Below are 23,158 nucleotides of genomic sequence, written 5' to 3' on the forward strand. Positions count from 1 at the left end.
TGGGGGTTGTCTCCAGATAATGTATATGCAAAAGGATTTACTTCAAAACTCACATGATTTTGATTATTATTGTGAGTACTTTGCTAGGTTGTTTCTGATTATAAAGATCAAAATTCGCATATTGAACATATCATGTACTGTTTTTCTTGCTATGAGCAGGAGTTTTTTCCTTTTTTTTAATGATTCAATTCCGTTTTGATTATCCTGATATGATCTAGCCTAAAAATACAATATTTTTCTGTGTCTTTCTGTAGGCCAGGGGTATCTAATGGAACTGTTGGAAGTGGAAAATCAGATGGCATCTCTCAACAGACTGGGTTGGCCATCCGTACCTCTACCCCTAGAAATGACCAAGATAATAGTTCCCTTGTCAACGAGAGGCGGGGTCGTCCTGCTAGTTCAGACAAGGAAAAGGTGAACTTCAAAGCTGTTAACAAGTAAGTGCAAATCATTGAGCCCTTTTTGTTTTATAGTTCTACGCTTCTTTTGGTTATAATCATCATCCTTGATGACATCCCCCCCTCCCCCCCAAGTTTGTCGCCGCTGCTTGTTGCTTTCTCCTAATTTTCTTGTTTTGTATGGGGTTGTTCAGTTTTTTCTTCGTTGTGTGCTTCGACACCTTGTGACTATAGTTCAAATGTCTTTTGATATTTATTTTGTAATTTATTCAATGTCTATGCTTTGTTCTATGCACAGGGCAACTGTTCGAGATGAATTTAATTCAGCTAGCCCCACCTCTGGTACAAAGATGAATTCTGCTATTCGGGCCCCACGATCAAGTTCAGGAGTTGCCCCCAAGTTGTCACCAGTTGTCCATAGAGCAGCTGTTCCTAATGACTGGGAGCTGTCTCATTGCACCACAAAGCCTCCTGCTGGTGTTGGTACAAACAATCGGAAACGTGTGGCATCAGCACGGTCATCTTCCCCACCTGTTGTTCACTGGCAAAGGCCACAAAAGAGCTCTCGCACTGCCAGAAGAACAAATTTCATGCCCACTGCTTCAAATAACGATGAAGCTCCTTCTTCGGATGCTGTCTCTGATGTGGCTGGTAATGATGCTGGGCTAGGATTTGCCAGACGCTTGGTTGGCAATTCGCAACAAAATAAATTAAAGGGCGATACTTCATCTTCAGCTGCCTTATCTGAAAGTGAAGAGTCAGGGATGGCTGAGGTTAAACCACCAAAAGAGAAGAGCAGGAAATCAGAAGAGATTGAACAGAAAGGTGGACAAAACATTCAAAAGGTGTCTAACTTGGTCTTGCCAACAAGAAAGAATAAGATTATATCTGGAGAAGAACATGGAGATGGTGTTCGAAGGCAGGGAAGGACAGGACGGGGTTTTACTGCCTCAAGGTCTCTGGTGCCAATGACATCTGAAAAGCTTGGAAATATTGGAACTGCAAAACAACTTAGAAGTGCAAGACTAGAGAAGAATGAGAGGTTCAACTCTGTTTAAATAGTTTAAGTTGTTCAGTGATTTTTTGGTTGCACATTAACGTTTTATTGCATTTATGAAATCCTTGCAGCAAGGCAGGTCGTCCACCAACGAGGAAACTTTCTGACCGTAAAGCCTATGCACGTCAGAAGCCTACTGCTGTTAGTGCAGCAGCAGACTTTATTGGTACTAGTTCCTGTTTAAGATCAATTGACTGAAGTTTTCACTGTGACTGCATATAGTTATTCACTTTTGGTTTTATTGGTTTAGTTGGGTCAGAAGATGGACAAGAAGAGCTGTTGGCTGCTGTAAAGGCTGTTATCAACTCTGGTATGTGTCTTACTACATACTATCTTATTTGTTGCCCATATGTGTTCTTCTGGTGGAGTAGTTTTGAAGAGAAAAAAATATTGGTGCAGCTCGTGCCTTTTCCAGCCCGTTCTGGAAGCAGATGGAGTCTTTCTTCAGTTTAATATCTGAGGATGATATTGCTAACTGGAAGCAGAAGGTACTTTTCTTTACCTTTAGAAAGAGTGACAAGTTTCTTTTGCTTATAATGCTCTAATGGTCTGTAAATAAACTTTCTGTTGTCAATTTAAGCATAATTAAATTTACTCGAAAAGTTGGATTTTTTGAGAGAAAGCTGTAATAGGACCAAATTAATCAAATTTTGATACTTTTTTAACATGTCATTTGGCATGTAGGAAAATCTTGAATCAAGCACACCGATGCATACCGATGAAACCATTGGTAATGGATTTGGGCTGAATGGTTTTGAAAGAGATGTTGGCCTTGATGCTCAAAGGAGTACTGGAATTATTGCAGAGCAGTTACAACCATCTAAAGGAGATCATAGTTCAACTCCTCTCTATCAAAGGCTTATAGCAGCATTAATCTCAGAGGATTGTGATAGTGGAAGTGAAGATTTCAAGTTTGATGCATACGATGCTGAATTTGAGACCGACGGGGAGTTTGAATTGAATGGCTTGGATTATCGATCACGAACTAATTCTCAGTTTAGTTGTCATTCTGCTTATAATGGTTATCGGATTTTTGGGAATCCAGAACATGATGAAGGTGAAAATGATGTAGTTCGTATTCCATCAACTGGGTTAAATTCAAGCCTTGCTAACTCTGTAAATGGGTTACTCCATGATAAAGTATCAAGATGTTCAGAGCTGCAATATGATAGCTTAGATATTAATGATAAGCTTCTTTTGGAGCTTCAAAGCATTGGAATTGCCCTGGAACCAGTGGTAAGCTTATGTGCCAAATCCGATGAATTTAACTAAACTGTTCTGGTTTGTTCTGCATTCCAACTGGAAGTCTTCTTATTGATGTAACCATTGGATTTATTGTAAGATGTTTTTGGTTTTTATAATTAAATCTTTTTGCATGCTAGTATGATGCTTATTGATTTGCTTTTCTTTTTCAAGCCTGAAATGTCACACACAGATGATGAACGAATAATGGAGGATATTGCTAGGTTAGAGGAGCTTTACCAAGGACAGGTACTGAATGAAGCTGAGACCAAGTTATATATTTACCCATACTTAGGATTTGTTATGTAATAGTTATACATTCAATATTTATGTTAGTTTTGTAAGATGGTAATCAGAAGTGGGCCCCTTATGGGGGCATGGAGGAGAAGGGAAGGGAAAGGAAATTAATATGAAGGGATTTTTTAGGAATCTTACCATGCTACTCTCCCCACATACCAACTGACATGGGACTATCATTTTCCAAGTTTATTGTAAATATGTGGGCTTGGTTCAGAAGTTTCATTCAACATTGAAATTAACTTCATTTTTAATATGCAATTCACTTTATGATCTTGCTTCTTGAATATTCAGGTTTCGAAGAAGAAAGACATGCTAGATGGATTGTTGAATTCTGCCACAGTGGGAAAAGAACTTCTAGAAAAGTAATTGCAGCGTCATTTATGATTTATTTGTTTTGAATAAAAATAAAAAATTACTTATACCCTTATCATTTGCTTAGTTTAAGCATTTTTAGCCTACAATGTGCTCATGAAAATGCTAATTTCTGGTTAACAGGGATTTTGAACGACGTGCCGTGGAAAAACTCATTGTAATGGCTTATGAGAAGTACATGGTAATCTTCCTAACATATAGTGTGACTCCCCTTATTCATATAATGTTACCATTTACTAGTGGAAAGAGGGAGTAAAATATCAAGATATAAATTCAGACATGATATATTGACATATTCCAAGGCAAACTATCTTGTGTGTAGTCCAAAGAATTACGAGCATTAGGGGAATTTTACCTGTGGTAGCCAACTAGGCTCAAGCCTTGGAATTCAGTGGACTCTGTATACTGATGGTTTGGATTACCTTTTTATGATATCATTAGAAAAAAAAAAAACTCTCTGTTGGAGAGGCAGTGGATATGCATTTTTACCTGTGATTGAAGGGGCTGTTTTCTGTGCTTAAAACCTGTGACCATTAGGTCATATGGCAAAGTGTACTGACAAATGGTTTATTGACAGGCTTGTTGGGGTCCTGGTACCTCGGGTGGGCGAAATTCAAGCAACAAAATGGCCAAGCAAGCTGCATTGGGATTTGTTAAGCGGACATTGGAACGGTGCCATCAGTTTGAAGATACAGGCAAGAGCTGCTTCAGTGAGTCTTCGTTCAAGGATATGTTCATTGCTGCTGCTACCCAGCTTAATGCTGTCCGGCAATTAGATGGAATGGAGGCTGAATCCTCAAAACCATATGTTTCTCCCCTTACTCTGGAAGCAAGAACAGGTGTGTTCTGCATTACTTTATTTAATAGCTGCTCTAATCTGCTTGCGTTGGCTGTGTTCAGTGCCATCATTTTGTTTCTTTTTGCAGCCTCCATGGGTTCACAGCAGAGCCCTTCACAATTTAGTCAGAATTTGGATAACCATGATCTAAGTTCATCAGATATGTTCCCTGCTATAAATCATTCATCTGAACAAAATGGTGGGAAGGAGGACCTCTGGTCAAATAGGTTGAAGAAGAGGGAATTGTCCCTTGATGATGTTGGTGGTACAATAGGTACTTCAAGTGCTCCTGGCATTGTAAGTTCTCTAACAAGCAGTGCAAAAGGAAAGAGAAGTGAGAGGGATAGAGATGGAAAGGGACATGGCAGAGAGGTGCTATCTAGAAATGGAACTACAAAAGTTGGTAGGCCTGCATCATCCAGTGCTAAGGGAGAAAGAAAATCCAAAGCAAAGCCTAAGCAGAAAGCAACACAGCATTCTGTTTCAGTCAATGGCCTCGTTGGCAAGTTATCAGAGCAGCCTAAAGCAGCATTGCCATCTGGTTCAAAATCAAATGAAACGTCTACTAATAGCAATGCCAAGGAAAAGGATGAGTTTGGCTTGGGTGGTTTGGATGAACACGAGCCTATAGATTTGTCCAACCTACAGCTACCAGGAATTGATGATCTTGCTGACCAAGGTCAGGATCTTGGTTCATGGTTGAATATTGATGACGATGGATTACAAGATAACGATTTCATGGGCCTTGAAATTCCCATGGATGACCTTTCAGACTTGAATATGATGGTCTGAAGCTGCTTTCTTTGTATAGTCCTGTTCATTATACCAATAACAAAGGAAAAAGTACTTATAAGAAATGACTAGTCACATAGGATAGTCTTATGGCTAATCCTGTCCACAATTAGGTTATATAGATTCTTTGGTAGACTCTCCAAGTTGGTTTTGAGTGACCTTTCCATCTGTTTCAGATTTTGCTCGTGTCGAAATTCGTGACTTCCACTGTAAAGATCTTTTTGTTCTAGGTACAATTTAGTATTTCTAGTAGATTATATGTTAGCCACAGTACCCTGGTTGTAGCTCTTACAAATCAGAGACAAGGCCCCTTGTACATACATTTAATATTTCTAATAAAATCAGCTTTTCATTTTCTGCAGTAACATCAGGTTGCAATCTTCTGTTGGCCATTTCAACCCTTTCCCCCCTTCTTCCTTATATCATTTTCCCTTTTATTCTGAGCATAGGATTTTTGTTGGTACTTTGAGCTCTGCAGATATGAAGTTGAGTTGTTTATGTATCGAGGTGCAGTCCAGATTTTTAACTTTTGTGCAGAAAAGCGGTGGCATTTATGCTTCATCAGATTAGCAGATTCTGGTTAACTTTCATCATCAGGGTGTTAGATTTATTAGCTGCAAGAATAAAGCGCTCTGTTTCTATTTTTATCAATTAAAGGTTTTGAAAGTGAACCTGGTTTACACATTTTGCCTGATCTTTTAATAATCATAAAAGATCATTACAAAGCATTGAGAGTTCAGATATCCTTGTTTGACTCAAGATGTTGAAGATTAACCAGGCATCTTGTTGGTAAGTAATCTCAGATATTCTTGGCATGATTAGTGCTTGGACAAAATTTTTATTTAAGTAATTGAGCTGCAAGCTGAATCCTTAATGGAATTCCCAATTTCATATCATTTTCTAAGTTCTGATATGATTTTAGTTAAACAATCTTGCTGTGATCTTGTATAAAAATTCGGTTGGAACATAAATGTTCAAGTTAACTTGGATGGTATGTTGTCCATGTATAACTTAACTCACATGATTGTCTTTCTCCTTACACTTGAGTTCCTCATGATATATTTGACTTGATGCTGCTGGAGTCAGATTTCTGCTCTATATATTGGGACTTGATGAGAATCTGTCAGAACCTTTGACATTTATCCAAGAAACCCTTGAAGAACCTTTCTGGTGTTTCTTCTAAGTTCCAACAGACATAGGGATCATGTTCTTCCTTGTTAACTATCCAATAATATTCTTTTTTTGTTCAATTAGCAAAATCTTTATTTCAATTTAATGGCATTAAACATGGTAACATGCAGAAAGAGAAGACATAAGAGAGAGAAAGGGATGAATGATTGGAGGAGTGAATATGATATGGTCGGTTGGTCAGCTCCCAAGATGGAGAGAGACAACACGTGGAGATAAACTGAAGGCTGTTGAACCTCTCTTCATCTGTCACTGCCTTTCGGCACAAACCTATATGCATAAATAATGCTAACAGCATTAAGGAATGATGATATCATCATCATCTGTATATGAATAAAACAATTATAATATTTTTATTTTTTAAAATATTAATTTTTTATTGAGTAAAGTACTAAATTAGTCCCCTACGTTTTGGCGTAATCCTGTTTTGGTCCTTAAGGTTTAAAGTATTCTATTTGAATCTAAAAAAGTTTCATTTAGTTTTAATTTAGTCCCACCTGAGGTCAAAGATAAATAATTAAGAAAATGTCCTACATGACAGCAGTATAAGAACAAGGTCGATAATTTGGAGAATAAGTACAAGTTCCAGAGGCACAAAATCAACGTGGATGCATCAATAGTCAATACATGTATTTAATATTTTTTAGTTTTATAAAAAATATTTCATTTTAATTATAAAAAAAATGATAAATAAATATATTGATGCATTTACGGTTGATTTTGTGCCTCTGGAGTTTGTAGTTATTCTCTAGATTATCGACCTTATTTTTATACTACTGTCATATAAGATATTTTGTTAATTATTTATCTTTAACTTCTGGTGGGACTAAATTGAAGCTAAATGAAACTTTTTTGGATTCAAATAGGACACTTTAAACCTTAAGAAGCAAAACAGAATTACGTCCAAACGTAAGGAACCAATTTAATACTTTATCCTTTTCTATTTAATAACTTAGGAGATGTTCATAATAATTATAATTAAAGACTTATCATTAGGAGAATGAATTATTTACCCGACAACCTTACATTGAAGAGAAAGAGGTTAAAGACTTAAAGAGAATCTGTAGGATATATCTTCTTAGGAGCATGGGAATGGCAAATGCCAATGTTGTACGCGTCAACTGTCACTGCTTCACTTCACTTTGTTACGTTTGGTTTTATAATTCACAGTTTTTTGTTGTCTCTGTCAGTTCATGCATCTCTCTCTTACAACATTACCTCATTCTCTCTTTTCTATATACAGCAAACCTTTTTCTTCCATTTTTTCCATTTGCACGCACCCCATCTGCACCTATATATTTATTTTATTGTTTTTTATTATATAATAATTTCGTACATCTCCCTTGGTGCTGAGCTTCTCGATTCTCTCGCCCATGCACGTGGCCTCCTCGTACTGGCCTTTCTGCTTTTCCTTTCCTTGTTTTCCGAAATTTTCCATTATTTTATTTAATAATATAATAATACACATCAAAATCAGTCATTAAAATCAATTACTAAGGCTGCGCTTGTTTCTAAGAATAGGACACTGATGGACAGAGATACAAAATTTTGTATTCTTATATTCTATTTGGTGATAAATTAGAACAAATTATGAAAATCTAATTTATTCTCATTTTTCTCATTCAAAAAATTTGAGATGAAAAATATAATAATAAAAAAATATAATTATGAAAAATTAACAAAAATAATAAAAAAAAATGAAAAATAAGTTGTGTCCTTTATTAGTGTCTCCATATCCTTCCTGTCAGGATGGACACAAAATACACTAATTCAGTGTCTCTGGACACACTGTCTCTGTCTATGTCTCTTCTGTCAAACATAATTTTGTGTCTCTCTGTCCATGTCTCAGTATCCTGTCTTTGTAAACAAACGTAGCCTAAATTATTTTTGTATAAATATATATGTGATTTAATTTATTTTCTATGTGTATTTATATTCTAATATATATTTTATATTGGTGATTGACTTTAGTAACTAGTTTTAATATACATATAACATAATCGATATAATAAAGTTCTTTTAAAATAAAAAAAGGTTTTAGAAGTAATATATTTTAATGAAAAATTCGAAATAATTATTGATTAGCAATGTATTTAAGTAAAGCAATGTTGTCGATTGTTCAACATTTGATCTTTGATTAATTAATAAATTAGCTAATGATGACTATGCTTGTAATAATAAAAGATAATATGGTCCGTCCATAATGGATGAAAGAGAGAAGGGGTTGAATTTTAAGATTAGAATGACTTCCACGTCTTAATCTTGTATTGGTAGTTTAAAGAAATGCTTTCTTTAAATAATGATGTAACCAAACTCATCAACCAAAACACAAAAAGATAGGGCTAGGTGTCAATTTCTTGCATAATCCTACCATAGCAGAAAGAGAATAAAATAAATGTCATGCCTAATTACATTACATAATACATTTTACTTTTTTGCTTTTACTTTTTCATTCTAAAGGATTTTGAAAATTTCCAACATAAGGAAAAATAAATAAGGAATAAAAGAGACACGTGTTGCGTATTAAATTATTTATGTTACTAAATTTATTTATTTTCCAAAGCTGAAACTCCTTTCTTTTTCTTATCAGAAAGAATAAAAAACTCCTGAAGGAAATAAATACTTTGTGCTTTCATTTCATTTTCCTAACTTAATTACTAAATAACCAATAACAACAACAATAATAACAATCAATAACTGCATATACTTGAGGCTTTCTGTTCTGTTTCCTCCTCCTTCATTCCCTTCCTTGGCTTTACATGCACTATCTTTCATTTTTGAGAAGGTAAGCAAAACAATTCAGATTACTATATGTTATGCCCTTTAACTGTTTGTTTTTATTCCTTAGAGATAAATCTAAGAGCACTAAGGAATGAAATCTAGGAATAGTTCATGATAGATATAACGAAGGGACCTAGTGGGATTGGAGTTGTTGACATGACCAATATTTGCAATCAATATGCTTTTGAGGGGTTGAGGTGGTCTTGTTGTAGTTGACACATGAAAGGAACATAATTGTCGATACCATGGGGAGTTATGTTCAATGGCTGATGTTGGATATCTCAGATCTAGGGAACCTCTCTCTTCTCATATTTCTGCTATTTGTTTCCTATGTTATTTCTTATTTTTATTTCCAATGACCCCATTTCCTTTGTTCCTGTTTTTGTTTGAGAGAGAGAGAGAGACAAAACATTTACTGACTTTGTCAATTATATGATGATTCTGGTTCAATAAATAAAAAATTGCCTGTGTATCCTTCCAGGGATCAGAGGGCTGGTGTGGAGTTAGGAATATAAGGTTTTGGAGCACCACTTGTGCCCTCTTACATTATAGGATCAAGGCCAAAATCAGGTGAATTTCACAAAAGGATCTAGTGTGTTATTCTTGCGTCAGCTTTTCTGCTTCAATAAATATAGGCTTTTGAATGAGTCTTGTTACACTGCATTTAATTTTAGTGCCTCTAGGGAAGGTTGTTTCTAAACTTGTTGATTACTTGTCTTAGGAGCCTTATTGGTGCCTTTGATGCTGATTGAGCCATAGAAAAGAGGATTAAGGGAAAAGCAAGGGAAAAAAGTGGTTAAAGGCTTTGCATAGCTTATTGGATACTATAGAGGATAAGGCTATTGCTACAAGGCAAAGTAAACGAATGGAGGAAATATCTTCTAGTGTTGCAGTGCCATTTACAATTGGGAACTTGATTCAGAAGGAGTCAGCAGTGGCAACCCACGTGGAGATAACTGGTATAAAGCTTATGGCAAATACTGCTGCAGCTTTAATATTAAATCCTTCAGTGGAAGGTTGCCAACCATATTCTGTTGGAAGTGATAATCATTCTGATGTAAGTCTCAAACATCAAATTACGGTATCTGCAGAGATGAAGGAGAATGAAGTTGGAGCTGCCGTTGTCTCAGAAATGGTTATTGAATGTGACAGTAATTGGGTCTTGAGAGAAAGCCATAACCCACCAAGGAAGGAAGATGAATTCATGCTGGCTGTGGATTTTCGTTGTCTACATAGTTCAAGCTCCAATGACAAACGCAGCCCCTCTGGGGAGGAAGCTGCATCCTTGAAGGCCATTTATTCTGAGATAGATTCGCCAGTTATCATCGGGGTTGATGATAAAATCTATGCTGAGTATGGATTAAACAAGACACATCCAGCACTGCAGCCAGAGGAGAACACAGTTTCTGTTGCAATGGATCTTGAGAGTGAGGATCCAAGGGGATTGGATGGGTCTGATCCAAAGTTTTGTGCTGCACCTCTTGATCAGGCTAACAGAACAAGCAACCCGAATGCTTCGGAAGTGAGTAGTCGTGTTCTCTGTGGTTTTTCATCAATCTGTGGAAAAAGACCAGAGATGGAAGATGCTATAGCTGTTAAGCCTAAACTTCTTCAAGTTCCTTCAAAGATGCTAACAGATAGCCATGTGAACGATAACACAATATGCTCATTAGCCCACTTTTTCGGTGTCTATGATGGACATGGAGGCTTTCAGGTATTAGTTAAAAATCACTATCAAAATAAAATTATACAACTTTTATTGAAGTCTGACGCTAACTGGATTTTATTTTTTTGTTCTTTTTGGTTGGTAGGTTGCCAATTACTGCCGGGAACGCCTGCATTCAGCTTTGATTGAGGAGATAGAAGCTGCACAATCAAGTTTGGCAGAAACAGAACTGGGAGATTCTTTACAGGACTATTGGAAGAAAGCATTTGTAAGTTGTTTTCAGAAAGTTGATGATGAAGTTGGAGGAATTCGAGCTGGTAATGGCGGAAATAACATTGGTGGACTAGAGTCTACGATTGAACCAATTGCTCCTGAGACTGCTGGCTCCACTGCAGTGGTTGCCATATTGAATCAATCACACATAATAGTCGCAAATTGTGGGGATTCAAGAGCCGTCTTGTATCGCGGAAAAGAAGCCATTCCATTGTCTGCTGACCACAAAGTAAGGCACTTCTTTCTATTTTCACAATGTTTTTCATGAGTTAAAAATTGGAGCCATCTGATAGAGGAGGCTTTACTACATGTTTGCAGCCAAACAGGGAGGATGAGTGGGCAAGGATAGAAGCTGCAGGAGGAAGGGTCATACATTGGCAAGGGTACCGAGTTCTTGGCGTTTTGGCAATGTCAAGATCCATAGGTATGTATCTGCCTTTGGCATCTCTGCAGCATATTTATGTCAATGTAGTTGGATTTTAAGTGATGCTAGTTACTGTAAACTTTTTCTTGATAAGGGTTATGGTTTCTAGTAAAATAAATAAAATGGTACAGCCTTTGTATAGGACACTACGAAAAAGTATTTCTTTTTTGCTACAAAATATAGCATTTAGTTCCTTGCAATTAGTCTAATCATCTTAGTTCTTGTCCAATAGGTGATAGGTACTTGAAACCATGTATTATTCCAGAACCGGAAGTGAAGTTTGTGCAACGGGAGAAACATGACGAGTGCCTTATTCTAGCTAGTGATGGTTTATGGGATGTGGTGACAAATGAAGAAGCCTGTGAAGTTGCACGGAAGAGGATCCTTCTTTGGCACAAGAAGTATGGCGAGAATGCGTCAATGACCGAACAAGTTGAAGAAGGAGTTGACCCTGCAGCTCACTCTGCTGCAGAGTATCTCTCTAGACTTGCCCTCCAAAGGGGAAGCAAAGATAACATCTCTGTAATTGTGATAGACTTGAAGGCTCAAAGAAAAATTAAGAGAAAAGCATAAACAAAATACATGTTATCTAGCGTTAAGTTTTACATATGTAATATCTTCAACTACTATCCTATTGATTTTCAGTTTTTTTTTTGGCAGTATTAAGTATTAACACATTTAGCCCGCCAGTTTTTCACAGGGCTAAGTAAGTTATGTATGCTAAATTTGCATTGTACAATGATACCTTCACCTTGGATAAGTTATCTTTATGACTATCAGAGCTTTCCAAGAATAAAAAATTTGAAAAGTTTAATTATTAACTTTTCTTGATAGATGTTCAAATGATCAGAACTTAGTTCTAAACTTATGCAGCAACCACACTTTGGTTTGATTATAAGCATTTCTAAACAATTTGACAAGGTTTAACCAAATATAAAAGTCACAAACATAGCTTGAATGATCCTTCAGCCAGAAGTGCAGGTTTTAAAAGACTAAAGAATAGCTAAAACTAAAAGCATTCTGAATTCATATCTTTAATTTTTATTTCAATTAGCACAGCCCGAGAGAACTTATGTGTATTAAAAGTTTGAGCGCCATATAATTTCAACAGTTTTGGTAAATCCTAGTGATATGATTTGTTGCAAAATCATTAGAAGGTCAAACATTTTGTTGCAAATGATCCCTAAAACTTGAATTTCAGAATTAAAATTCCTCATGAACAGCCAACTGTTGCAATTTCTTGGCCCTTACATAAAGAGCTTTTCAACAAACTCTTGAAATTCAATCACTCAATAATAAAATACAGAATTTTTAGACATGACTCAGGAACTGCCTCTGAATTTGAATCATCTGCTACCACTGCTCATATGCCAAGCAAGCCTACAAAATAAATAAATACATTAATATATAATGAAATATCAGTATCTTAAATCCCATCATTTGTAGTTCATGAAACTATATCTGAAAAAGGATTATATTGCCTTAAAAAAAACTGTTTCAGCCTCCTGGGCAACCTAGGACATGCTTTCATAAAAACGGATCCTTCTAATTGAAGATAAGGGCTCGAAAACATAACCATGTATATATTTACCAATTCAACAAATATAGAAGGAAAAAAAAATCTCTTCTGCTTATAATTAAGTCCAGGATTAGTGCATACCAAATTTTATAAGGTTGCGAGTGGAGATCCTGCGTTGGAGAAGTATGCTCCAAGATCTATATGCAAGTCATCGTACATGCTGACAAAAGGATGTCCCTGGAGTTTCAATCAGATATATTGTGTCAGGAAGATGATTGTGTGCATGGTAAAAGCTAAGAATCAAGATTTAGTCCTACCATAAGTTCCTGAGCTGTTAGTCTATCCTTCGGGTCTTTCTGTAAGCTAAACGAAGAGGAGATCGAAAAGGAAGATTAGAAGTCTCGTAAGAATCACACAATGACGAGAAATTTAAGAAAAAACTTTTACTATTGTTATTCATTTATAGACATTCTACAAAATTATAGGCTCCTCAAGCATCCAAGCTAATTTCATTACGACTTCTAAGAAAACACTAGTGTTATTTAATGTCTTATTTTATTCTCTTTTGGCATGTTACTTAAGTCAAAAGTATCACATACCATGCTGATATAAATGAGCAAAATTCTGCAGAAAAGTGTTCTGATGGAGCAGTAGGAGGAGGTTTATCTACAATGGTTTCAATAAGTTCGAAAATACTCTCCCATGTCTCACTTTGATCTGGTGGTGTGTATGGAAACCTCCCCATAGCACACTCGAGCAATATTAATCCCAAGCTCCATATATCACTTTTGTAGTTATAGCCACGCTGGCTACCGTTGATCCTCTCTGGCTGTAAAATTGGTAGAGCGGATGTTAAGTTCCATGCAACAGTTTACAACTTGGTGATCAGAGAAAAATGACAAATATATTGCATATAATACTTACAGACATATAGTTGAATGTGCCGATGAAAGTATTTGCTTGACCGGATGTACTTTCCATAATTGCACTCACACCAAAATCAGTAATCTTTACTTCACCTCTATGATTTATCAACAAATTAGAAGGTTTCAAGTCTCTGTGGATGATATGTTTTTCATGGTGAAGATACATTAATCCCTTTAGCACCTACATAAAAAATAAAAGAAATGGACGCAGATTCGGGATTCAGAGAAAAGAATTTTGGGTGAAAAACTGAGGTATAGTTTCTGGCTTCCTCACCTGTTTACAGATGGCTGCAAGATTAGCTTCTGGAATTGTTTTGACTTTCTTCAGAAGATCCGCTAAGGACCCTCCATCCATGTACTCTAAGATGATTGATATAACACCATTGGCATAGAATGACTGGTAGCAGACAACAACATAAGGACATTGTGCTGATTGATTAATTTTCAGCTCTTGTGCTATCTGCTTTCGCATAGACTCCTCGATATTCATTTGAATTTCCTGTATTGAGAAGAAATCATGCACAAGTGATAATAGACCACAGTGGATAACAGCATTAAGGAAGAAGTTAGTTCATCAGTTCAATTACTTTGTAAAAATTATTATATAGAAGCAGCAGCATTTCAAGCTACTAAACTAGATTGCTAACTTACAAGCATGCAGAGAACCGACTGAAATTTAAAAAATACTAAAAAGCAAATAGGGAAACCATTACATGAGATATGCTACCCCATCACTTGCCCTATTTCATGTCCCAGAATATCAAATCCAAATCAATGGTTTAACTAACTACTTGAATGAAATTGAGTTACCCATGATGAAATTAAATCATCGTACTCTAAAGAAAAGAACATTTTCTGAAATTTAACATAGCATGTCCCCTAAAGTGGCATGGAAATTGAATGAAGATAGCAAGTTTTGAATGCCAGTGTTCAGCGAAATCAACATGTTGGAGATGGGAAGATGATATGTTATACGCTAGACATTGCCAATACAAAAAGATAAACCAATTAGGTGAAAGAAAAAAAGTTAGCAGTATGCATCGAGTATACCTTTAATGCAAAAAACTGATTAGTCCATTTATGTTGCACCAACTGCACAACCCCTCCAGTTCCTTTTCCAACCACTTTGATTGTGTCTATATCTGCCAAACTTAGCTGGTTGTCTATCGGCATGATCGGGTTTGGAGGTGGCTGATAATATGACATATTACGGCCATATATTAACATAGAGTGGGAGAAATCAGCCAGCATATGTCTCGTGCCAAAAATATGAAAAGACAAAACAAGAGTGCAGGAATCCAATCTTTAAACCATGCCCTCATTATATTAAAAAGCATAATTCTGGGAGTTAGATTTCATTATAACTACATGTGTGGAGTTTAACATGAACAAGTTTGAACTGAGACACTCAAAAAGTTTAAATGGAATTGAAATGAAGGTCAAGAACAAGTTTATTTCGTGATGGTGAATTGAGTGACTTCAGCTGAGCAAAATGCATAATTTTATGCAGCTTGAGTCTCCATTTAAAGAGAAAGCAATCAAGAGGAGAAATTATAACAGAAATTAAATTATGTAACAATATCTGCTTCAGTTCAAAACAGTAGCAAAAGCTAAGAAATATGCTCCATTTGGGTTTGGAAGCCTAGAAACAAGGAACTTAATAGAAAATTTAGGAATCCCTTCACATCACAGAAGGCAATTCATAGATCCAATATATGAAATGCAACAGAATAGTTGGACAAACAACTAACCAATCCAATTGGATATTATATTCAAGGAAAAAAACCACGCACACACATACACACAAACACAACAGGTGCAAAGATAAGAACATATAGACACAAAAAATAAAAAAGGGAAAAGATTTGAGATAGAGAAATAAGTTACAGGCTCCACTTCACTCTGAGAAACAATTCTAACTCCATCCCTGTTGACAAGCAGATCCCCATCTTTAAAGGTTCCACTTTCAGTCCTGCAATTTTCACATCCCATAATACAAACAAATCCCAGTTAGTCAAAAACACAAACACATAACAATCACATTCAATTACATAAGCAGAGAGAGAGAGAGAGACTCACAGGAACTTGGAAAAAGAAGCTTGATCAGATGAAGCAGGGACAGAGAGCTTGAGACTGGGGCCCAGAAGTCCTTTCCTCATAGTGATGATGATTATGGCACTCTCTGATGATGGAGATAACTCACTACCTCTTTCAGAGTTTCTCACTTGGTTTTTAAAGGAAGAAAAGAAATAAACTTTAATAGTGAAAGACTCTATATAAATAGTAACAGCTAAAAAAACATTTTATATGCTAAAATTTTGGTTAAAAATGAGAGCTTTGTTGGGGAATTGAGGTACTAGAAAAAATTAAATTTGTGAAAATGATGTGATTGGTTGAGTGAGAGAGCAGTCACCATTGACGAGCAACTGGGGTGGGAGATGGAAAAGAAGCAGCTTTGAAGATGGAGACTGTTTGTTGACTTTTCATCATTTTTTGTTTGTTCTCTTTCTCCGTTTCTTAATTCTTGTCACACCTCCAAAATCTTAAAGAGTTTAATTTTAATGCATAGTATAAATTATTTTATGCAGTTCATGTAATTACATTTTTTAGATAATTATTTACGTAGTCAATGTAAAAAGATAGTTATTTTTAGTGATATGGCGTTACGTAATTAAATACAAGTATAAAATTATTTTATGTTAATAATGTAACTTTTTAATTTGAATATAGAAGTAAAAGTGGTGTTGGACTCGGATATGGGGAATATAGGTGCTTCACAGCCATGTGGTGTCAGTGGAACAGAACTTGATCCGATTTGCGTTTGATATTCCATTTCATAAAAAATTTGACAACAACAAACAACTCGGAGGGTCCGTTTTCTAGCTTCCAAAATTCATATTTGCTCAACCACAAGTCGGACCAAGCGATTTCTTAAGCAAAATTTTAAAATCAAACAACTCGTATGGTCCAATTTGTGTACTATGAGTTTTTTCAATTTTTTAACACAAATTGGACAATTAGAAGAAAATTCATATTCTTCTTAGTAGTATTTTATGCTATTAATTGAAAATTGGATAAGAATTTAAGAAGAAATAAAACATAAAACTTTTTTATACCTGGAAAATGGTTGTTACTAGGTGCACCTTGTGTTTATAACTACTGCTTAATTATTGTGTTATATTTAGTATATGTGAGTGTACAAATGTATCCACTAATATAGTAATGGAATCTAATAATAAATTAACAACTGAAACGGTTTTTACTTTTAAGGTTTTTTGCCGTCTCTTTTTAAGATGCTTTCTTCATACATTTTTAAACTCTTAAATATAATACTAAGTTGCTAAGCTAAGATATAGAATAAAAGTTTAAGCAGTTAAATATAGTCAAATTGAGCTATGTATATATTAAATTTGTAGAAGTATTGATATTTTCAACATAAATAGAACTATAGTTTTAAGTTTCAAATGATGAATATTCAATGTATGTCGTGTTGTTACTAATTAACTAATAACCTAATGTCATTGTGTGGTGACTATGAATATAAATCCAAAGGGGCTAAGAATTGTACTTGTTGTTTGACATTGTGTTTTTTGACGCCCCAAATAAATGGAACACAGTTCACACTTGTTCATCAATCTGACTAGTTATTACTTATTACAAACAAGTTGTTTTTTCTTCTTTCTTTTTGCGGCCATTGGGAACTTAGTTTCGTGTTTAAATTCACGAGTAACACATGGAAACTAGACTTGTCAGAGTTGGAAAAATTATGAAAAGAAAATATTAAATGATTAATATCTTTTTATATTTACCTTATCTNAGTAAATCGCTGCCGAATAAATGAAGAGAAAGATCTTTTGAAGGAAGGCACATAGAAACACGTGGTTGGAAAATGATGAGAAGGAGCCACGACCATCGAATTATTCTTCCAAAGACTTTCTTTGTGTTGCAATATAGTAGCAATATTTTTGTTTAATATTCCGTGGATATCTAATCCGGCCCAATTTATTCGAGTAAGGAGGATTATTTGATCTGTTGTGAATAAGATAGATATTAGTCTAGATATTTATGAGTAGAATAGAGTATAAATTTAAAGTGTATTCTATCTTATTTGTACTACATATATAACACATATGTTATAAAAATTAATTAACATAAAATAAAATAAAAATTATATATATTATTCATCATTCAAAAATTCTAAGATCAAAATAGGTGGTCAAATCTTCTTTGGCATTGGTCAAGACATAAACAATCACATTTATGTGATTGCTTATGTAATTGTGTCCATCGAAAATACGGAGAATTTGCGATAGTTTCTGGAATTGTTGCATCAAGACTTAGGTGATTACTGATTACAAATAACATAGTTAGTGTTTTATTTCAGACATGCAAAAGGTATTCTTATTGTTTATTGCTAGATATCTTAATTAATGATAGTAATCAAAGATTATGAGATATAACTGATGATTAGTGAATTTTTTTACTGTTGTTTATTGTTAAATATCTTAGAATATTGTTGTTTATTGTTATATATGTGTGATAAATAATAAATCTATTTACTGCTATTTAAAACAATTGAGTAGTTGTTGTATAAACTGTATGCTGCATAGTTGATGGTTGCTATATACGGTAGTATCTGTTTATTCTGTCAAAAGGCCAATGTGATGTCACTTACACAACTTTAGGAACCAGTCTGAGTTTATTATTATAATATGAGGGACCTTTTTGAGGCTCGATTATAGACTTTTGTTATTTTGTATTGACTTTTTGGTTATGCAGGGACTTATCCATGCAGTTCAGGATGTATTCCTAAATGTCCATCACAAATTCTGTGTTTGGTATTTATGAAGGAACTTTAACAAACGGTGAAAGGATAATCAGCTTAGAGGGTTGCTTTGGAAGTGTGTAAGGTCTACAATTCAAAAAGAGTTCGTTGAAGAAATAAAAAAATTAGAAAAGCTAAATAAAGATATACAAACTTATTTCTATAAATAGCTAAAAAACTCATGAAAGAGGACATTCTTTAATAGTGCACCTAAAATAGACAACATCTAAAATAATATCTGTAAAATTTTTAATTCACTAAAAATATATTTATTTATTTATATCTCTAGTTAATATGTTAAAGTATTATTACTAAATTGCTTAAAACTAGAAGACTACTTAGCTAACTATTACACAATATTTAATCTTAGATATTATATCACGAATTCACACACTATATATTCACATACCCAATTTTTTTAAGGATTCTTATCCACTACTAACATTTTTAAGGTTCTTATCCACCACTTGGCATTGCCAAAGTTTGTATTTGGTAATTTGGGTACAACGTATAAAAAAGCATGTTAATATGTTATGGCCTAAATTGCATGAGTATTTCTTTTATTTGGTTGTTCACGATATCTTCCAATTCGACCGACAAAAAACTAATCTGTTGTGAATCTGATTTTTTTTTTTTATTAATGGTCCTTGTGTAATTTTTTTTTTTTTTTGTTTTGGTTGATAAAAATACCATAAAGACTAAAAAAGATTAACGTTTTTGGGTTTTGGTCATGGAAAAGATAAAAGTTTTAAAAATCTTTTCTGAATATGGGCTTAAGTTATTGTTCAAGCCCAGATAGGCACAGCTCAAGCCCAAATCAAAGTTGCCCAGTACCCACCCCTAAAGCCTCAACGTCACTCTTCTCTGGTCTCTTTCTCGCCACTCTCTCTCCCTCAAGCTCTCTCACCGTCTCACGTCACTCTGGTCTCCGGTGTCTCACTTCTCTCTCGGTCTGGCACTCACCGTTTTGGACTCAGCCACTCGTCGCGCTCTGTGTCCTCACAGTCTCAAGCGCAGTCGCCGCCTTCCTGCGCTCGCTTCGCCGGCGGCAGAACCAAACGGAACCAGCTTCCTCACCGTCACCGTTTCGCAACCAACTAGCGTGTGTTCCTTGGATTGTATTGGTTTCTGGTGCTAATGAAGCTCCAAGTGGGTACAGTGCCATGCAATCCAACATAGACAAAATAACATTTTCAAATTCATGAAACCTCTTCATTTTTTCAAGTTAAAAGCCTTCGTTTCTTCAAAAATAAAAACTTTGTCATCCCCACAAACCCGCTTCTTTTATGAGGAACTTCTGGGCAAAGCATTAGACCAATACCCAGATATAAAAACCTTGAAAAGTGTCCACTCCAAGATTTATTACCTCAGTTTTCATGACAACCCATCTATAGGAATCAAGCTCATGCGAGCATATGCTGCTTGTGGTGAACCCTTGTTTGCACGGAAGGTGTTTGACGAAATTCCTGAGAGAAATGTTGTGTTCTATAATGTCATGATTAGAAGTTATGTCAATAACCATTGGTTTGATGATGCATTGCATGTTTTCAAGGCCATGGTTAATGGTGGGTTTAGTCCAGATCATTATACTTACCCTTGTGTTCTGAAGGCTTGCTCTGATAATTTGAGCTTTGGGTTGCAGCTGCATGGAGCTCTGCTGAAGGTTCGGCTTGATTCAAATGTGTTCGTTGGGAATGGTCTCATTGCAATGTATGGGAAATGTGGTTGCTTGCTCGAGGCAAGGCGTGCTCTAGATGAAGTGCCAAGCAGGGATGTTGTATCGTGGAACTCAATGGTTGCAGGATATGCGCAGAATATGCAGTTTGATGATGCATTGGAGGTTTGCCGGGAAATGGAGGCTTTGAAACAAAAACCAGATGCAGGTACATTGGCTAGTCTCATGCCAGCTGTAAGTAACACATCATCTAATAATGTTTTGTATGTTAGGGATATGTTTATGAATTTAGACAAGAAGAGTTTGGTTTCATGGAATGTGATGATAGCCACGTATATGAAAAATTCTATGCCTAGCAAAGCTGTAGAGTTGTATTTAGAAATGGAGAAAACTGGGGTAGAACCTGATGCAATCACTTGCGCTAGTGTTCTTCCAGCTTGTGGGGATCTCTCGGCTTTATTGTTAGGAAGGAGGATTCATGAATATGTTGATTGGAAGAAATTGTGTCCAAATTTGCTATTGGAAAATGCATTAATAGACATGTATGCTAGGTGTGGATGTTTAGATGATGCAAGAAAAGTATTTGATAGGATGAAACTTCGCGATGTTGCTTCATGGACTTCATTGATATCTGCCTATGCTATGGCTGGACAAGGTTGTAATGCTGTGGAACTCTTTACAGAAATGCAAAATTCTGGTCTGAGCCCAGATTCAATTGCCTTCGTCGCAATTCTCTCGGCATGTAGCCATTCAGGATTACTAGATGAAGGGAAAATCTATTTTAAACAGATGACAGAGAAATATAACTTAACACCAAGAATTGAACACTTTGCTTGTTATGTAGATCTTTTAGGGCGTGCCGGTCAAGTAGATGAAGCTTACAATTTCATCAAGCAGATGCCGGTGGAGCCCAATGAAAGGGTGTGGGGTGCGCTGCTTAGTTCTTGTCGTGTGTACTCCAACATGGACATTGGGCTTTTAGCAGCTGACAACCTACTTCAGTTGGCTCCTGAGCAATCAGGTTACTATGTCTTGCTATCCAATATTTATGCAAAGGCCGGAAGATGGAAAGAAGTTACTGCTGTTCGATCATTAATGAAGAGAAGGAGAATTCGAAAAACACCTGGAATCAGCAATGTTGAGCTGAACAATCAGGTTCATACTTTTCTCGCAGGTGACACGTTGCATCCACAATCAAAGGAGATCTATGAAGAGCTTGGTGTGCTAGTGGGGAAGATGAAAGAGTTAGGTTATGTCCCTGAGACCGATTCTGCTCTTCATGATGTGGAGGAGGAGGACAAGGAATGCCATCTTGCTGTCCACAGCGAAAAGTTAGCCATTGTGTTTGCTCTGCTGAATACTCAAAATTCTCCAATCAGAATCACAAAAAATCTTCGTGTTTGCGGAGATTGTCATATTGCTGCAAAGCTTATCTCCAAGATTGCTGGACGGGAAATTGTCGTTAGGGACACCAATCGGTTCCACCATTTTAAGGATGGTATATGCTCTTGTGGAGATTATTGGTGAGTTCCCAGTGAGAGTATAACTGTATCCTACAACATTACAATAATTTTGAAATATAATCTGTATATGATGGCAGAGATTTTTATTTATTTTTAACATTTTTTCTGTACAAATATACTCAACTTTTATTCAATATTTTTGGTTCCAAATATGATATTTAATTTACTAAGCGATTTAATTCAATAGCAATATAACCATGGCTGGAGCTGGACAACTAAGCCATGCTCAATTGGATTATTTATTTCTCATTTTATAGTGTGGTTTGATGCGTGAGCATCTTCACTGGGAACTCACCAATATAAGGTTACTTAATCTGTTGTGAATAAGACAGAGATCAGTCTAGATATGTATGATTAGAATAGGGTACAAATTTAGAGTGTATTTGATCCTATTTGTATATATTTTATAAAAATTAAGTATATAGTAAAAAAAATGAGATGGACATTGGGGTTTTAGCAGCTGACAACCTACTTCAGTTGGCTCCTGAGCAATCAGGTTACTATGTCTTGCTATCCAATATTTATGCAAAGGCCGGAAGATGGAAAGAAGTTACTGCTGTTCGATCATTAATGAAGAGAAGGAGAATTCGAAAAACACCTGGAATCAGCAATGTTGAGCTGAACAATCAGGTTCATACTTTTCTCGCAGGTGACACGTTGCATCCACAATCAAAGGAGATCTATGAAGAGCTTGGTGTGCTAGTGGGGAAGATGAAAGAGTTAGGTTATGTCCCTGAAACCGATTCTGCTCTTCATGATGTGGAGGAGGAGGACAAGGAATGCCATCTTGCTGTCCACAGCGAAAAGTTAGCCATTGTGTTTGCTCTGCTGAATACTCAAAATTCTCCAATCAGAATCACAAAAAATCTTCGTGTTTGCGGAGATTGTCATATTGCTGCAAAGCTTATCTCCAAGATTGCTGGACGGGAAATTGTCGTTAGGGACACCAATCGGTTCCACCATTTTAAGGATGGTATATGCTCTTGTGGAGATTATTGGTGAGTTCCCAGTGAAAGTATAACTGTATCCTACAACATTACAATAATTTTGAAATATAATCTGTATATGATGGCAGAGAATTTATTTATTTTTAACATTTTTTCTTTACAAATATACTCAATTTTTATTGAATATTTTTTGTTCCAACTATGATATTTAATTTACTAAGCGATTTAATTCAATAGCAATATAACCATTGCTGGAGTTGGACAACTAAGCCATGCTCAATTGGATTATTTATTTCTCATTTTATAGTGTGGTTTGATGCGTGAGCATCTTCACTGGGAACTCACCAATATAAGGTTACTTAATCTGTTGTGAATAAGACAGAGATCAGTCTAGATATGTATGATTAGAATA

General features: G+C 35.6%; 4 protein-coding genes across 13 annotated transcripts in view; 3 read left to right on the plus strand and 1 right to left on the minus strand.

The window, feature by feature from the left end:
- LOC107643276 overlaps positions 1-5,364 on the plus strand; it is a 10,075-nt gene extending 4,711 nt beyond the window's left edge. For 3 of the 4 annotated variants that reach the window (XM_016346880.2, XM_016346874.2, XM_021107419.1), the window contains 11 exons: positions 255-437; positions 697-1,440; positions 1,527-1,621; positions 1,706-1,765; positions 1,855-1,943; positions 2,140-2,691; positions 2,872-2,946; positions 3,289-3,359; positions 3,493-3,550; positions 3,947-4,208; positions 4,296-5,364. In XM_016346880.2, coding sequence (XP_016202366.1) covers positions 255-437; positions 697-1,440; positions 1,527-1,621; positions 1,706-1,765; positions 1,855-1,943; positions 2,140-2,691; positions 2,872-2,946; positions 3,289-3,359; positions 3,493-3,550; positions 3,947-4,208; positions 4,296-4,999 — 2,893 coding nt within the window. In that variant the 3' untranslated portion in view covers positions 5,000-5,364. The remainder of the gene's footprint in view (positions 1-254; positions 438-696; positions 1,441-1,526; positions 1,622-1,705; positions 1,766-1,854; positions 1,944-2,139; positions 2,692-2,871; positions 2,947-3,288; positions 3,360-3,492; positions 3,551-3,946; positions 4,209-4,295) is intronic. The other variant, XM_021107423.1, reaches the window with a different exon arrangement.
- LOC107643340 (protein phosphatase 2C 56) lies at positions 8,813-12,148 on the plus strand. Of its 3 annotated transcripts, XM_016346967.2 has the most exons (7): positions 8,813-8,972; positions 9,450-9,538; positions 9,690-9,927; positions 10,060-10,682; positions 10,780-11,136; positions 11,226-11,331; positions 11,564-12,148. In XM_016346967.2, exons 3-7 carry the CDS (start codon positions 9,834-9,836, stop codon positions 11,902-11,904), a joined length of 1,521 nt encoding a protein of 506 aa, XP_016202453.1. In that variant the 5' UTR covers positions 8,813-8,972; positions 9,450-9,538; positions 9,690-9,833; the 3' UTR covers positions 11,905-12,148. The 3 variants fall into 3 exon arrangements, with proteins under 3 accessions (XP_016202453.1, XP_016202439.1, XP_016202448.1); XM_016346953.2 differs by having other exon boundaries at positions 9,690-10,682; XM_016346962.2 differs by lacking the exon at positions 9,450-9,538 and having other exon boundaries at positions 8,820-8,972; positions 9,690-10,682.
- Positions 12,409-16,319, minus strand: LOC107643359 (mitogen-activated protein kinase kinase 2). 3 transcript variants are annotated; one of them, XM_016346986.2, is made up of 10 exons: positions 16,190-16,319; positions 15,856-16,000; positions 15,664-15,748; positions 14,827-14,967; positions 14,051-14,275; positions 13,775-13,957; positions 13,450-13,679; positions 13,168-13,213; positions 12,992-13,087; positions 12,409-12,711 (listed from the first exon to the last, which is right to left on the minus strand). In XM_016346986.2, exons 2-9 carry the CDS (start codon positions 15,933-15,935, stop codon positions 12,998-13,000), a joined length of 1,080 nt encoding a protein of 359 aa, XP_016202472.1. In that variant the 5' UTR covers positions 15,936-16,000; positions 16,190-16,319; the 3' UTR covers positions 12,409-12,711; positions 12,992-12,997. The 3 variants fall into 3 exon arrangements, with proteins under 3 accessions (XP_016202472.1, XP_016202464.1, XP_020963103.1); XM_016346978.2 differs by having other exon boundaries at positions 15,856-16,289; XM_021107444.1 differs by lacking the exon at positions 14,827-14,967 and having other exon boundaries at positions 15,856-16,293.
- On the plus strand, positions 19,464-22,924 carry LOC107643372 (putative pentatricopeptide repeat-containing protein At3g49142). 3 transcript variants are annotated; one of them, XM_021107448.1, is made up of 3 exons: positions 19,464-20,166; positions 20,244-21,278; positions 22,277-22,924. In XM_021107448.1, the coding sequence occupies exons 1-3, from the start codon at positions 20,110-20,112 to the stop codon at positions 22,799-22,801; spliced, it is 1,617 nt and encodes a 538-aa protein (XP_020963107.1). In that variant the 5' UTR covers positions 19,464-20,109; the 3' UTR covers positions 22,802-22,924. The 3 variants fall into 3 exon arrangements, with proteins under 3 accessions (XP_020963107.1, XP_020963113.1, XP_020963117.1); XM_021107454.1 differs by lacking the exon at positions 22,277-22,924 and having other exon boundaries at positions 19,465-20,166; positions 20,244-20,484; positions 20,959-21,949; XM_021107458.1 differs by lacking the exon at positions 22,277-22,924 and having other exon boundaries at positions 19,465-20,166; positions 20,244-20,484; positions 21,121-21,949.

Source organism: Arachis ipaensis, chromosome B01 (genome assembly GCF_000816755.2).
Source record: "Arachis ipaensis cultivar K30076 chromosome B01, Araip1.1, whole genome shotgun sequence".
Lineage (NCBI taxonomy): Eukaryota > Viridiplantae > Streptophyta > Magnoliopsida > Fabales > Fabaceae > Arachis > Arachis ipaensis.

Bases quoted from the DNA above. Each gene is read 5' to 3' on its own strand.
- LOC107643340 (XM_016346953.2), top strand. From the start codon at position 9,834: ATGGAGGAAATATCTTCTAGTGTTGCAGTGCCATTTACAATTGGGAAC. The intron at 10,683-10,779 runs GTATTAGTTAAA...TTTGGTTGGTAG, and splicing joins ATGGACATGGAGGCTTTCAG to GTTGCCAATTACTGCCGGGA. The intron at 11,137-11,225 runs GTAAGGCACTTC...ACATGTTTGCAG, and splicing joins CATTGTCTGCTGACCACAAA to CCAAACAGGGAGGATGAGTG.
- LOC107643359 (XM_016346986.2), bottom strand. From the start codon at position 15,935: ATGAGGAAAGGACTTCTGGGCCCCAGTCTCAAGCTCTCTGTCCCTGCT. The intron at 14,276-14,826 runs GTATACTCGATG...TTCTCAATACAG, and splicing joins ATCAGTTTTTTGCATTAAAG to GAAATTCAAATGAATATCGA. The intron at 13,680-13,774 runs GTAAGTATTATA...CCAATTTTACAG, and splicing joins GCACATTCAACTATATGTCT to CCAGAGAGGATCAACGGTAG.
- LOC107643372 (XM_021107448.1), top strand. From the start codon at position 20,110: ATGTCAATAACCATTGGTTTGATGATGCATTGCATGTTTTCAAGGCCA. The intron at 20,167-20,243 runs GTGGGTTTAGTC...TTTGGGTTGCAG, and splicing joins TTTCAAGGCCATGGTTAATG to CTGCATGGAGCTCTGCTGAA. The intron at 21,279-22,276 runs TTGGCTCCTGAG...AACCTACTTCAG, and splicing joins CAGCTGACAACCTACTTCAG to TTGGCTCCTGAGCAATCAGG.